The sequence below is a fragment of the Stegostoma tigrinum genome, chromosome 16 (genome assembly GCF_030684315.1).
Source record: "Stegostoma tigrinum isolate sSteTig4 chromosome 16, sSteTig4.hap1, whole genome shotgun sequence".
In the NCBI taxonomy this organism is placed as follows: domain Eukaryota; kingdom Metazoa; phylum Chordata; class Chondrichthyes; order Orectolobiformes; family Stegostomatidae; genus Stegostoma; species Stegostoma tigrinum.
In genome coordinates, this window is record NC_081369.1 from 39,475,144 (window position 1) to 39,490,996 (window position 15,853).

A 15,853-nucleotide genomic window follows, 5' to 3' on the forward strand; every position below is an offset into this window, starting at 1 on the left:
GCACTTTGTTGCTGCTGCTCCACCCTCCGACAGCTTCCTGCTGACTAGCAGTTGAAGAGCAGAATTCTGATTGTTGTTCCTGGCCTGGTTCTAAGATGGTGTTATATCAGAGTTGAAGAAGTTGTTGGTGTGATATGAGGTTGCAAAGTACCAGAAAAGTATTAAGAAATTTGAAAGTAAGGATTTTTTTTAAAAAGAAAATTCTCTGGATTTGAACGTCTCTAGCAAGAGCCAACCCTCTTATGTGACTTTCTACGGAAGTGGTTCTCTGTGTGGTTTGTCACACAGTCCAATATGCATGTTGCTTAGTGCGTAATGCCATGGCCAATATCATATGAGAAATCAGGCCAAAGTCCTAATCCCCACCACTTTCTTGACTTTACGTAACGTATGTGTAGTACACATCGTCATTAGTGCGAACAACAGCAATATAGTTTAACAAGCAAGACTTTAACTGAGATACAAAACTATGTTTGTGGAGCTGTAAACTAATGAGGAATCAGAGTTAATGTGAAGCCTAGCCTAAAGTGAAGCTTTCAAGCTCGAAACCAGACACCGACTCCATTGATGTCTAGTGAATAACAGCACCATTCTTTCCATTGATTCCACTGAGTTTTCTTTGCACTGGCAGATGGGACTAGGAATTTGTCTGCATAATCTTTTGCCCTCCAATATGGTCTGCTGGTGGGAAAGTTTTTAGGACTGCTGTTAAGGCATAACGGCACTAATTCTCAAGCATAGTGATCACGTAGGCCAGTGTAGGTGAGGTGAAAGAGTTGAGCTGAGTTTTGATTTTATGATGAGGTGACAGCATGATGGCCACATTTACTGAACTTTTTAATGTAATGAATTCAAATAATCGTTTGTTATGAGCCTTGTTAATGGTAGTATAGGCTAATGTGTCTGCATGTGAGAAGGCCAATGCAGACGCTTCCCCGTGTTATGAGCCAAAATACAAAAGAGAAGTTCAGCACAGGAACAGACAGACCTTCAACCCTCCAAGCCTGTGCCTATCATTATGCCCGAACTAAACTTAAAAACAAACCTTCTGGCCTTAATTGGTCCACATCCCACTCTTCCCTCCCTTTTCATGTAACCATCCAGATACCTCCTAAATGCCACCAACGTGCCTGCTTCCATCACCTCTTCTGGCAGTGTATTTGAGGCTCCTACCCCTCTCTCTCCATGAAAAACTTCCCTTGCACATATCCCCTAAACTCTGCAGTCTCTCCAAAGCTTCCACATCCTTCTGGTAGTGTGTTGACTACAACTGCACGCAGTACTCCAAACGTGGCCTAACAAGGGTTTCATATAACAAAGTGTGAAGCTGGATGAACACAACAGGCCAAGCAGCATCTCAGGAGCACAGGGTTTTATATAGCTGCAACGTGGTTTTCCAACTCCTGTACTCCATGTCTTGACCAATGAGGGCAAGCATGCCATGTGACTGCGTAAATCATGTTGGCCATCTTGTGTTACCAATTGTAGGGAACTGTGGACCTGCACACCCAGATCTATCAGTATGTTAATTTTCCAAAGGATTCTGCTATTTAAATTATAATTCACGCCTAAATTTGATACTCCAAAATGCGTTGCATTTATCTAGATTAAACTCCATCTGCCACTTCTGTGCCCAAGTCACCAATCTATCTGTATCCTGTTTTATCCTTTCACAATCGTCAGCACTACCAGCAACTCCTCCAATATTAGTGTTATCTGCAAACTTATGAATCAGATCATTCACATTTTCCTCCAGGTCATCTATATATACTGCAAACAATAGAGGACCTAAGACTGATCACTATGGAACAGCACTAGTTCTCTACTCTGAAAAGCACCTTTCCGCTGCTGCTCTCTGTTTTCTATGATCAAGCCAGTTTTGTATCCATCTAGGCAGCCCACCCAGAATCCCATGTGATTTTAGTTTGTATACCAAAGTCAACTGCCTCACTAAAATAGAGATGAATTATATCTCCAGCCTTTTCCTCATCAATTATCTTTGTTACCTCTTCAAAAAAATTCAATCAGTGAGTTATGACCTTCCCCATATAAAACCATACTGCCTGTGACTAACTAGTCCATTTTCTTCCAAATGTGCATATATCTTGTCCCTCAGTATCTTCTCCAAGAACTTCCCCACCACAGATGTCAGGCTGACTGGCCTATAATTTCCCGGATTATTCCTGCTTCCTTTCTTAAACAAGGCAACAGGATTGGCTAAGTTCCAGTCCTCTGGAACCTCACTTGTGGCCAAAGAGGATGTGAAGATATCTGCTAATGCCCCAGCTATTTCTTCCCTTGCCTCCCTGAGATAGATCTCATGTGGCACTGGAGCCTTGTCTATCTTAATGTAATTTGGGATACCCAAAACTTCCTGCCTAAACATATTGCCATTCTCTAGAATATTCACATACTCACCCCTGGCCTCAACATCAGTCATGTCCTTATCCTTGGTGAATACCAATACACAAGTACTCATTCAGGATCTCTTCTGCTTCCTGTGGCTCGACACATAACTTCCCTCCTTTGTGTTTAAGTGGGCCTACTCTTTCTCTTGCTACTCTCTTTCATCTAATATTTGCATAATAAGCCTTTGGATTCGTATTGACCCTGTTTGCTAAAGACATTTCATGGCCATCCTAATTCAGTGTTTAAGTTCCTTCTGAATTTTTCAATACCCCTCAAGGGCTTTGTTAACTTGTAGCTGCCTAGACCTATCATATGCTTCCTTTTGACTAAGCTTACAATTTCCACTTGTAGAAAGTAGGGGAGAACCTGAGGGTACAGCCTCAGAGTGAAGGGGTGACCCTTCAAAACTGAGATAAGGAGAAGTTTCTTCAACCGGATGATGGTTAATCTGTGAGAAGTGTTCCCACACAAGGCGAAAGAGGCCAAGTCATTGAGTGTATTTAAGACAGATAGGTTCTTGATGAGTAAGGGGATCAAGGCTTATGGAGAGAAGGCAGGAAAATGGGGTTGAGAAACATATTGGCTATGATCCAGTGGCGGAGCGGGTGCAGTGGGCTGAATTCTGCAGTTGTTATATCTTATAGTCTTCTTTATCTTGTTGTCAATCACCACCATTCCTTGGGAGTCCTCAGCTTGCACTCTGGAGCCCCATGGAGACTCAGGTCATCAGATAAACCATGGGCAAGGGAACCTCTGCTGATGAGCTTATTCTCATTCATGTAGCAAGACATTTGAAGGAAGCACTGAGGGCAACTCTGGCACAGAATGCACTTTGGGTGAGGGCCTTCAATATCTATCATGAAGAATAGCATCGTAACATAATGACTGTTAAAGTTGAGTTTGCCGTGAAGGGTATAACTGTTAGTGGGCCCTCCCACAGGTGCTCAATAAGCCAACATAAAAGAAAAACCTATTTGATGTCACCTTTATCGATTTCATTGCAGATGAACTGTCTGTTACAGTACTGGGCAGGAGTGGTGCCGTACTATGGAGACAAAGTCCTGTTTTTATTCTGATATCCAGAATTGTATTGTGTGCAGCTCAATTCCGAACCGATCGAGCAACTTCAAATGGCATTTGTGTTTCAGTGAACCATTGGTTGCAATAGATTGAGTCACCACCCTGAAACGTCATCTTTGTTAGGTATATCTCAGCCTTGAGGGCAGTTAGTAAAAGGGAATAAATGTTAGCCTTGCCATCTATACCCACTGCCCAAAAACAGGAAAAGGATGAATAAAAGTGCATGAATTTTAGACAAAATGTAGTTCAGGAGAGGAAATAGAGAAAGAACGACTGGATTAACAAAACCCAGACACACAGGCAGAAGTGCTTTTTTTTCCTTCAGTGTAACAAATTTTAAAAATAACTTTTCAGTTCTAACAAAATGAAGCCCTCTCTTAAAATTGTCTTTATTTTTCACAAGGAATTCTAATTGGCAATTGTTTACAATTCTGTGATTGGTAAAAGAAATTAATTAGTTTGCCGGTAGCAAATTACATGTGGCAGTACTGTAACTTTGAATTATGGGACAGTTAAATATGCTGCTGTTTTTGTCAAGTTAACAATGGCATGGTGCAAGCTAAAAATGCTGTAATTTGCAGCTATGCCTGGATTCTTCTGATTACTGTTTCCCGCCTAATCTATGCATTAATGTGTTGTAGATTGATTAGGAGATTTACAATTTCAGCACCTATTTCAACATGGATTCCCTGTGTTATCTCCCAAATTATTTCAGACTATTGTCCTAGATAATATTTTATTGCTTTTGTGCTGTTTGTCCATGCAGTCAACAGCTTTATCCAGCTAAATGTACTGTGTATTGCTGAAAAATGCGCGCTATGTTGAAGCTTTGCATCATGTAGTCGTATTAGCATATTTTGTAAGAATCCAATTCAAAGAAAAAAACCAAAATTCATACTGCATGAGAGGAAAATGCAATTGGTAGACAGGTGGACTCTGATAGAGGTATTCACGTGGAGAATGCACCAATAATGCTGATTGACAAAGAGGGATGGGTCATAAATGCTGCCAAACCAGCAGTCCCTCATTCCGTCAAGGAATAAAGAAAGGCAAGTTGACGTGGATTGGTCAGGACTTTCCCCAAGAACTGAATTGGTAAATGGTTGTCATCTGTTTAATTGTGTTAAAACAGTGCATGTACATGTTCTTTCTCCCTGCAAAGAATAGGACCTCGTACATTGATATATTTGGTTTGTAGTGTATCCGTGTACCACACTGTAGACCTGACTAACCGGTGTAATTCTTCACTCACCCAGGATTATTAAGACAATGTTGTCAAATGTAGAATCTCATCCAATGTTGAATACTCTGCAAGTTTTGTAAGTGTGAGTTGATGACATACATTCAGTGCTGTGCTTGTGAGCGACTGGAGAGATGTGCTGTTTGATACAACCTGTGAATTTTTATTCTTCTCAAAATACGCATTCTGTACTACCAAATTATTATTTAGTACAAATTTTTAAGACAAACATCTGAGAAAACCAATCTGGATCCCATTGCCTGCCATTCATTTGCTTTGATTAGTGTGTTGCTGCAGCATGATTCTCATGGTGACAGTTTAACAGTGGAATATCATGTATCAGCAAATCTTCACGTACCATAAATCACAATTTGAAGTTGTGTTCTTGCTAGAATAGCTACACTTTTTTCACAGTTATATTTAGGAGCATTTAGTCATTCTTCGAAGACAAGGCTGTAAGATAATACAAGTTTAAGCAACTGCCAGTGGCTGATAAATATTATTGTGACTATAGGGAGAGGTGGAGAGGAATATTTTGTGATTAAGTCAGTGAATTGCTGTGCCCCAAATACATCTGACTTAGAAAGCACAATAGTTGCTTCCACTCAGCAGCTCAGCAATAGAATGGCTTTTTACTAAAAACAGGAAACTTGAAATATTTTCTACTATATGTAAAGTTATTCTTTAGCAATTATTGTGCTTAGAATTTAAAAGTTAGAAGTTCATTGTCGATAAAACCTGTTTGCGTGATACTAATGTTTTTTAACTTTTTGCAAACTAAATACCATATTTGGTGTTTTCATGATACAGTTGCAATGGTTAAAAAAATTCAAGGAAAATTCTAACAGCCGAACATGTCATGTTTTGAGCATCCTACCCCATCCATTTTTAAATGTTTACTGTCTTGTTATTGTAACAATTTCTTTTTTGACATGTGAGCTCATTATTGTGAAATTGAATCGGCAGCAACGATACATTGGACGAGAGAGAGAGAGAGAACTGGTACTGCAGTACTTTATTTGGCCACAAGTGTAACCCTGATTTCACTTCCAAATAATAACCAAAAGAATGATGCATCAAGATTTTACATTTTAAAACTTTCAGTACCAAACGACTGAATAAGCGAATGAAGACCATTGTTTGAATAGGACTTTCTTTTTATGCACGTTAAGCGTTGAACCAGAGGGTGGAACCATTTGCCTTTTAATGCTTATCATCTCCTATGAATTAGCTTTGTTTTCAATCAATGGGTTTGCATGTCACCGAGCAGTAACTTCAAGTGACCATTTCCAAGCATTTGCCTTGGCTTCAAAACACGTTCCAATGACTCCTCTTCTCCGAGACCATGCCAAAACAAATCACCTTGAATTTGTGAAATGCTGCAACATGTGTCTTTTTGACTAGACCATTGACCTCATGCATCCAATCCTGGTAGATTGCAAAGGCAAGCAGCCTTTTCTGTTTGTTGATATCCAGACCCTTTGCTATCTGTTTGTGATATTCATTAATTTGTATGGAAGCCTGCAAGCTCATGTCAAAATGGTTTCCTATGACTTCTTCCCTGTGAAACTATGAAACACAACTAACTAGCTAAGTGTACCTTAACAAGATTAAATTAGTTATTTTTGATTCCCTTTCATCTTAGAAATAAATGTATAATTTGCAGCTTGCTGCCAGCGAAGTCTTTTCAGTGACTTTGGGAATCAACTTATTTCAATCTTAGACTGCTGCCACTGTCTCCAAGTATAATCAACTTGTGCCTTTTAGTATCAGTCAAGTAGTCTAAGTCTTTTGACCTCAACAGTCAAATCACTCAGATTTACTGTCATGTAGTTTTGATAACAGGTCGCATTTTACTCGTTGCCTCAATGTTCAAGCTATAGTACAAAATATACTAGCTTTATAAACTTCATTGTAACAACTATATCAGTGTAAATCTATTTGCATCTTTATGCCTTGAGTTGAAATTAACATCCAATCCAAATTTGAAAGAGCCTTAATAATTTGGTTTGCACTCTGTATCGTTGCAGAACAAGCTGGAAAAAATGTTTTGTCTAAATTTACATTTCCCTGTAAGGGAACAAAAACAAAATATTTGGATTTATGTAGTGCTTTCATAACCACCTAATGGCTGAAAACACTTTACAGTAGACAAAATGGTGAAGTTTGGTAAATGTTATAATGTAGGGTTTACAGCAGCATGCATAAACAATGTGATAATGAGCTGTTTAAAATATTGTCCAAGACACCAGTGATACTTACATCTTTGAAGCAGTACTGTGGGATCTTTTATATCCAGCCGAGTTGGAGCCTAGATTTTGCGTGTCAACCAAAATATAACAGTTGTGGCAGTGCTGTGCTCCCTTTGTGTACGGTACTGCAGTGTCAGTTTTTGTGTTTGAAGTCTGTTGTGGGACTTGACCCCTCCACTTGTGGCTTAGAAGTGACATTGAATAACAGTTGTTGCTCAGTTACTAGCATTGTTATTGTTTCATCAAAGAATACTTTTTTGAAGAAATATTTTCCGTAGTTCAAAATAAACAAGAGACTGTTCCCCATCACCCCACTATCTATATAATCTGGTAGTTTTCTCCAAGTTGATGGGTGTTGTAGCGTAGCAGCTGTGTACCTAACTTTGGATCAGAAAGTCTGGGTTCAAGTCCCACCTGCTTCAGAGTTATGTAATAACATCTCTGAACAGGTTGATCAGAATATCTACAATCTGGTGATGAAACTTTTAGTTAAGTTAATATGTCTGAGAAAGCAGCACAGTTTTAAAATCAAGATTGTGAATTCCCCAATATAGTGGAGCTATGACTGTATTGCCAAGTAGTGCTGTTGCATAGATTTCTGATTGAGATATTGGGATAAATTCACTCTCTCTCCACATGAGTACAATGTTTGAAGATCATCATGGCCAATGCCCTGGTGAAGATTTATTGTAGATCTTTTCAACCTATGGGTCTTTAGGTTTTCTTCCTACCCACCTTCCTCTTGTGCCTTCTGCCTCAAGATCAGTAAGGTCAGTAAAATTGATAATTATGGATACTTCTTGCTCAACTCGTTCAGAGATGTTATTACATGCTATGAAGCAGTTAGGAATTGAATCCAGGTCTCTTGGTCCAGTGATGGGGTGACCAACAGTGTGCCGCAAGAGCCCAATCTATAATTTATAAGTGGAGTCAAAGTCACAATCAGTTTGATATGTACTTAAAATTTTTGTACACTTTAGAATCCGGTTTTGTGTTATTTGAATTGCAGTAACATTGTTTAATGTGGCAATACTTGAGTAACCCCAATAGCATCAAATGCAAACAAGATGATGGTTGATTTTTTACAGATATTTAAACAGTCAACAGTTCAAAATTTATCGTGATAGCAGTGGTCTAGTTTGACCACCTTGAGCACCAAAGTAGTAGCAAGAATTGTATGGGGATGCTGTAGGAATTTGAAGCACATCAGCATTTTCTCAAGAAGAGACATGATTTAAAATGAACAGGATGAGTGATAGTGTGTTCTACACCAGCTGTACCCTTGCAAAAGTTGAGGAGACGTTTCAGATTCCACCCCTAATCTAAAACGCATCATGCCAGAATTAATTTTTGATCAAATTTTGACAGATACATCCCAGTCAATTGAACATGGATGCTCTAACTTGCACTTCCATTTGTTTACTGCAGACAGTCGATGATGATGCAGTGGATGTTTGAATGAGGTGACAGCAGCGGGAAGGAGAAACGATGCCCAAGAGTGGGTGTTCTAAAACACCACTTTCAGAAGGTTACCTACTCAACATCGATATGGTGGAAAAACAGTCCGGGAAGAAGGTAAGATTATACAGTCACCAAGCTAATGAAATGAGCATTTTAACACTGGCTTTTCAATGACATTTGACAAAATGAGACCCAAGTTATGTATTATCTAGCGCCTATTGTGCCAGATCAGATTATGATCTTGAATATCTTAAAGGTGAATGACAGCAAACATATAGAGTTTCTTTTGTTGAGAAACACCATTCATAGTTACAGTTAAAAAAAGTCAAAATTTCTGTCCAAGGACCTAAAGGAAGGAATTTCGTATCCTTTGAATTGATGTCATCTTGTGGTCTGGCAGCAAGGAATCCGAAATGAAGTGAATGTCCATTATAGTGGTCCTCGTAGAGCAGGCCAAATGGGTCATATGTGTTTGACATCACTCTGAACTCCTAATTTCCTTGTTTACAACAATTATTTTAAGTAAAATGGAAGGTTATGTGCATTTGATGAGCTTTATTTTTTATTTTCACAAGGCAGCAGCCTGTTGCATCTGAAATGGTAGAAGATGCACCAATTGACAATAACAAATGGAAATGAAAATCATTTATTACTTGTTTGAAAACAATCAACTTAATTTGAAAACAGCATTGACCAAAATCTATTAATAAGTGAAGAAAGGTGAGCTAATGAAATTGCTCCAAATATTTTTGATCTTTTTGACTGCCATTTCAAAGACAACAGCTGAGAAATTTATCCCCAAAGCCATCATCTTTGATGGCCTGAAGCATGGCAGATAGGATAGGACATTGGAGTGTTTAAATCTGAAATTGAAACTTGTACAGGGTTTCACAGATTGGTAAAATAAGCTAGGAGTGAAGCAGGCCAGTGTTTCACTGTTAAAAATGAACAAGCTTGACAATGCAAAGGATGTGGAGTTTGAAGTTAAGCTCTGTTGTGATTAAAGTATCAAACTTTGTGTTGCCTGTTTGTCAGAGTGAATGGTTATGCAGGAAGATGATGCTAATGGGAAAGGATTGTAGCTCATGATAAATGGTAATGGAATTAAAACTTCATTTTTCCCCAGTATTCAGTTAACGAAAATTGAGATTACTCCAAGACTTTGATTTGGGTAGATATACCGGCCATGCCAGTGTTTCTGATTGTTATACATTTTGAAGTTAACCTTGTGTCTCCTGTAATAATGTGGGAGAACTGTGATGGAGCACTGAACATTATCTGTTGTCAGTGAGTCTTGTCTTTGCATACCTAGCTTTCCATGTTTATTGCATATCAAGTTGTTCAAAGTGTTAAAGGCACAGTGAGGATAAATGACCTCAGCATCCTGACTGCACAGGGCAATTTATATCTTGAGCAGTGTGAGGTATAAGAAGTAAACACTAAGCACTGAAAAGGAAATATAGATTTCAGTACATTAATCCAAAAGTTTCACTGTTGAATCAACCAAGTAATACCAATTCAAACGAGATTCTACACTTACAATAGTTTATACTGGCAGTATTTAACATTCAAATTGTTTGACTCAAAGTATTTAAACTTGAAATAATAGGAATAAACTTGCATTTAGTTTGCACCTGCTGCGTTCTGGTACAATGTCACCACTGATATCCCACAAGTTGACACTAATGTTGCAGGGACATGGTTTGAATCCCACTGTCCCACATAGTCATAAGTCATACAGTATGGAAACAAACCCTTCAGTTCAACCATGTTTGCAATAGGGTTGGGGAGTTCAAAACAAGGGGACATATTTTTAAGGTGGGAGAAGAAAAAGACATTAGAAGTAACTTTTTTACACAAGCTGGTTCATTTAAGGAATGAACTGCCAGAGAAAGTGGTGGTTACAGGTACAGTTACAAAGTTTAAAAGACATTTGGATAAGTTCATGAATACGTAAGGTTTGAAGGGATCTGGGCCAGGCGCATGATAGTGAAATTTGCAATTAAAAGCCATTAAAAGTGTTGTTAATTCTTGAGGGGAAAAATATCCCACCTGATGCAATAATATGCATCAGAGAAGGAAATCTGTCAATTTATCTGGTCTGGCTGATGTGCGACTAGATCTATAGCGATGTAGTTGACTCCTTAACTGCCAAATGTTGCTCCACTCACCTCATCTAACCTATCCCAAATCCATTTGTCAATCTTTTGATTCTTCAACTCAGTTTGCTTTCCCATCTATTTTAGTGTCATGTGTAAATTTGGCTGTAGTATTTTCTATCCCTGCATCCAACTCATTAATTTAGTTGATACATAATTGGGGCCTGAGGTCTGAACACTGTGGACTCTACTAGTCTGGAGTCTGTGTCTGAAAAAAGCCAATTTATCCCAACACTCTGGTTTGTGTTGGTTAGCCAGTCCTCATTCCAAGGTATAAATTACCCTGAACCCCATGTGATCTAATTTGTGTATCAATATTTTATGTAGCACCTTATCGAATGCCTTCCGAACGTCCAGATTTGCTACATCTGCAGGGTTCCCATTATCCACCTAGCTTGTTGCATGTTCAAAGAACTGTTGTAAATCATGGTTGAGTAATTGGAGAGGCACGGTGGTTCAGTGTTTAACACTGGTGCCTCAGCACCAGAGACCCAGGTTCAATTCCAGCTGTCCATGTAGAGTTTGTACATTCTCCCTGTCTGAGTGGGTTTATTCCCACAGTCCAAAGTTGTGCAGGTTGGGTGGATTCGCTCTGCACTGTTCTAAGATGTGCAAGCTAGGCACGTTAGCAATGAATAATGCGGTATTACAGTGATAGGATAGGGGTCTGGGTTCGGGGTTGGGTACTCTTTGGAAGGTACATGCAGAATTAATGGACCAAATGACCTTTTTCTGCCCTGTCTGGATTCACTGAATTTGCCCTTCATTTGCCCAACCATGCTAATTCTGGATTGTGTTTTGACTTCGAGTGTCACGTTATTACTTCCTTAACAATAGATTCTAAAAACTTCCCATTTATGTATGTTAAACTAATTGGTTTATTGGTTCCCACTTCTGCCTCCCTCCCTCCCCTCCTCTCCCTCCAAAGTAAATATCAGTAGCATTCCTGTGCTGTCTGGTAACATTGTTAATTACCCCTTTCATCATGTTGATGAAAAGGAGTTGTTAAGGCAGTAAGTGGCTGAGTTTGAATTTGCCCAGTTTTTTGTTGACACAACATACTTGAGCAATTTTCCACTTTGTCAGGTAGCTATTGTTGTTGTACCTGAACTAGAACAATTTGGCTAGAGATACGGTTATTTCTCAAACACAAATTCCCAGTGCTGTTCTTGCAGTATTGTTGAGGTCAGCAGTATTTTGCACATCTAGTGCTTTCAGCCATTTCTTGATATCACATGTAATGAATCAATTGACTAAAGACTGGTATCTATGTTGTTGAATCCCTCTGGATGAGGCCAATATGAATTATCCCCTTAAAACTTCAGGTTGAAAGTGATCGCAAATACTTTGCAGACCTTTATGGAAGAGCAAGTTATACTGTGGTGGATAAGGGTCTGCTAAGAAGCTTGACAAAGAGTACGGATAGGTTTCCAATTCATATGCCTGTATGAGAATGAGGTTTGTGAACCACAAACACACACAACCTCACGGGAATGTGGTGTTATGGCAATATTGTTAATGTAGCTTAATAATGACAGGAGCAAATTACTGCAGATGCTGGATTCTATACTGAAAGCAAACAATCTGGAGATCACAGCAGGTCAGACAGCATCCATGGATAGAGAGTATGCTAATTATTTTATTTCAAAAATATACTTTGTTCATAAAAGAATCTCTGTGTCTCTGTACATTGTTGTAAAAGCATTTTGGTTCTGATCAGTTGCAGACCAAGCAAATAAACAAAACATTGGATTTTGACTATCCAAAAAAACAAAGACTTCTCTTACACATTCTCAAATGTTTGCAAATATTTGAGACACTGGGAGCACCTGACAACTGAGCAGACCCCTACTTGCCTTCAGCAGGAAGATGTCAGACAGTGTTCTTTCCCCACTCTTCCTTGGTGGCAGCTGCCCCAAGCATTGTGCATCCCTCAGCACATAGTCCTGGACATTGGCACATGCCATGCTGCAACTCTCAGTTGGTGTTAACTCTTTGTTCTGCAAGCTAACGTTTTGAGTCTAAATGACTCTTCATGAGAGCTGAAGTGATGTGTAGAGTGGACAGCATTTATGCTATAGTTGGGGGGTGGGTGTAGGGATGGTGGATGTTGGGTGCTCATGGAGAAAATAAGTTGATAGTTCAGATTCTGTGATCGGAATACAAGAATCGCAGAACAATGGTGTCTACCTGCCAGACTGGAAGGAACAGACAGTTCCCCTGGTTTTGCGGGAGAGAGGAGTACGTGTCATAACAGAGAATGTAACAAGTAGTTATTTGTATCCAAACGTATAAGCGTTTGCGCACAGAGATTTGTGGCAAGGGCATTATTTCTTTCACGAGCAACATGTTAATTTGATCCAGGGATAGTAGGAACAGCCGATGCTGGAGAATCTGAGATAATACAGTGTGAAGCTGGATGAACACAGCAGAGGTTTCCTTTTTTACCAACAGTGCTATAATGATTAAATTCCTTTTTAATTGGGTCGACTTACTTTTTAAAATCACAAAAATGAATATACAAATGTGTACAAAAGAGAGTTAAAGGTTGAGTTTTATGGTGTGTTGTTGGCTGAATACACTCTAACCAGCAAGTATATGCATGGATTTTGTCCAGTAATAATAGTTCCTGGTGAGTAAAAGACAGGTACTAAGTACTCGGAGAGGAATGTTCAGCCAAGTTGGAGGAGGGGAAAAAAAAAGTGACTACCGGTCCTGATTTAAGTCGTGTATGAAAGAGAAGATGCTCTTGAAAAGCCAGGGCAGTATCCATTTGTTGCTCCTTCAAATGGAGCAAGATAGCAGAGCAAATCCGCAGGGTTATTCAAGATCTATAGAGTGGTGAAACTGGGGGACTTGTTAATTATTATTTGTTTTTGATATCCAGTAACTTCCGGCCTTGAGAAAGCCCAGAGCGGGCGCCTGGCTCAAGGAAGCCCAGCTCAGACTACCAGACTTGTGGAAACCCAATGTGGATTCCTGGGCTTGGAGTGAAGCCCACTGTGGACTCCTGCTTTAGAAAGGCTGTTGTGCGGAACTTTTACCTTTTATTTCTTTTATTTTCTAGTTTATGCCGAAGATTTTGTGCCTCGGAATCATTACGTCTAAGCGCGAGAAGTGGTGATTTTGTACACTTTTCACAGTACACATGTATCCTTGTACTTGAGTACATGTGACAATAACCCTAATTCTAATTCTAAGTAATATTGAACAAGGGAGATATTGAAGAAGAACTTGCAAAATGCATTCGGGAGAACTTCATTGACCAGTATGTTTTCACTAAATCTAGAAAAGAAGCAATATGTCCCTGGGGAATGAGGTAGACCAAATGAATCAAGTGTCTATGGGAAAGTGCTTGTCTAAGAACTTTAATTGCATCTATGAGTTTAGATTTGCAATAGATTTGTTCATTGCACTGCTTTTTTGGAAAAAGACGAACTTCTAATTGGAAAGTGGCCACCGTCAAAGGATTGAGAAGGAACGCAGGATAAAATAGGTTTTCCTTTGGTTTTATCATGGAACAACAGATCGTCTCGAAGGAAGTAATGTTTTAGGTAGAGTCTTGTTGCGTTACCAGAAGTGTGAAAAGTATGAGAAGCAAAGCCATGGTTTGCTGGATGAAGATAGAGGTTAAAAAGTGATTGAAATGTGGGTGAGATACTGAGTGACTACCCAGCATGTAGTTCAGTTAGAAATGTGGGGAATAAAGTACTTTCAGAATTGGAAGGAAAGTGGTTAAAAATAATGGATGGAGGATAAAAAGAAAAATATGAAATGTAAAGAGACATAGAAATAAGGAAGCTTAAATTGGCAAGAGTGGGGGAAAGTGATGGAATTTGAAATGTTGAACTCGAAAGAAATAGGGAGATGAATCAAACATGACTTAGTTTGAAAAAAAAGCTTATTAAATAAAGGAAGAATGTAGAGGTAGTAGTTAGAAGGATAATTCTAATTCCAGAGAAAGATTTGATTTTACCAGAATTCTTGATTTAATGCCTAAATTTACAGAGAATAGATTACCTCATTTGAAATATTTTGGAAGATGAAGTGGCCAAAAATGTCGGGACATTAAGGTTGCAGAGTTCCCTCATTTGTACAGCCTTCAGTATAATCACCGGCTTGTCAGAAGATGAAGGGGAGGCAATGGCCAAGTGGTATGTTGCAAGCCGATTAATCCAGAAACTCAGCTAATGTTCTGGAGATCCACAGCAGAGTTGAAATTAAATTCAGTAACAAAAAGAAATCTTGAATTAAGAATCTGCTGACAACCATGAAATGATTATCAATTGTTGGAAAAACCCATCTGGCTCATTAATGTCCTTCAGGGAAGGAAACTGCCTCCTTACCTGGTCTGGCCTACAGTGTGACTGCAGGCCCCCCACAGTGTTGTGTCCTCTGAAATGGCCCAACAAACCCCTCAGTTGTGTCAATTGCTGTGAAATCTCAACAAAGAAATGAAATTGGAGGGACCACCTGGCATCAACCTCGGCAGCTGCAAAGCATGCTGATCCAACACAATCCTCCATACTAACATTGGGGGTTAATGCCAAACTTGGGAGAACTATCTCACAGACTAGTCAAGCAACAGGCTGACATAGTCATACTCATCGAATCATTACTTAACACGATGTCCCAGACACCCCCATCACTATCCATGAGTATGCCCAGTCCCACTGGCAGGACAGAACCTGTAGAGGTGATGGTGCAGTGGAATAGTGTGAGAACATTGCCCAGGATTCACTCCAGACCCCATGAAATCTCATGGCTTCAGAGTAAACATGGGCAAAGAAGCTTTCTGCATATTACCACATACTGTCCTCCCTCGACTGATGAGGAAGCCATATTGAACATGGCTTCTCCATGGTGAACAGTAGTTAGACGAAACCCTGAAGGTTCACAACTAAGGGTGGCTAGGCAGCAGCATCATTCATCAAACTGGTTGAGTCCTTAGGGACATAGCTGTTTGGCTGAGTGGGCAGTAGATGGTGAGGGAACCAATAAGAGGGAAAAACATGCTGATCTCTAACAATCTGCTCACTGCACATGCATGAGTGCTGACCATATTGGTAACAGTGACCACTGCACACACCTCTGGTCCCAGCTTCATATTCAGAATACCCTCCATCATGTTGTGTGACACAATCACCATGCTGAATAGACAGACTTCAAACAGATCTTTCTGTGGAGCTGTAGGAAATACAGGAGGTGAGATACTAAATGTGTTTTTCATGTCAGTATTTACTGTGGAGAAG

The 15,853-nt window shown here is 39.5% G+C and overlaps 1 protein-coding gene across 5 annotated transcripts in view; it reads left to right on the forward strand.

Moving 5' to 3' along the window:
- The window catches only part of ankrd11 (ankyrin repeat domain 11), a 171,110-nt gene that overhangs the window by 64,308 nt on the left and 90,949 nt on the right, over positions 1 to 15,853 (forward strand). For all 5 annotated transcript variants that reach the window (XM_048546267.2, XM_048546266.2, XM_048546263.2 and 2 more), the window contains one exon: positions 8,410 to 8,556. In XM_048546267.2, coding sequence (XP_048402224.1) covers positions 8,470 to 8,556 — 87 coding nt within the window. In that variant the 5' untranslated portion in view covers positions 8,410 to 8,469. The remainder of the gene's footprint in view (positions 1 to 8,409; positions 8,557 to 15,853) is intronic.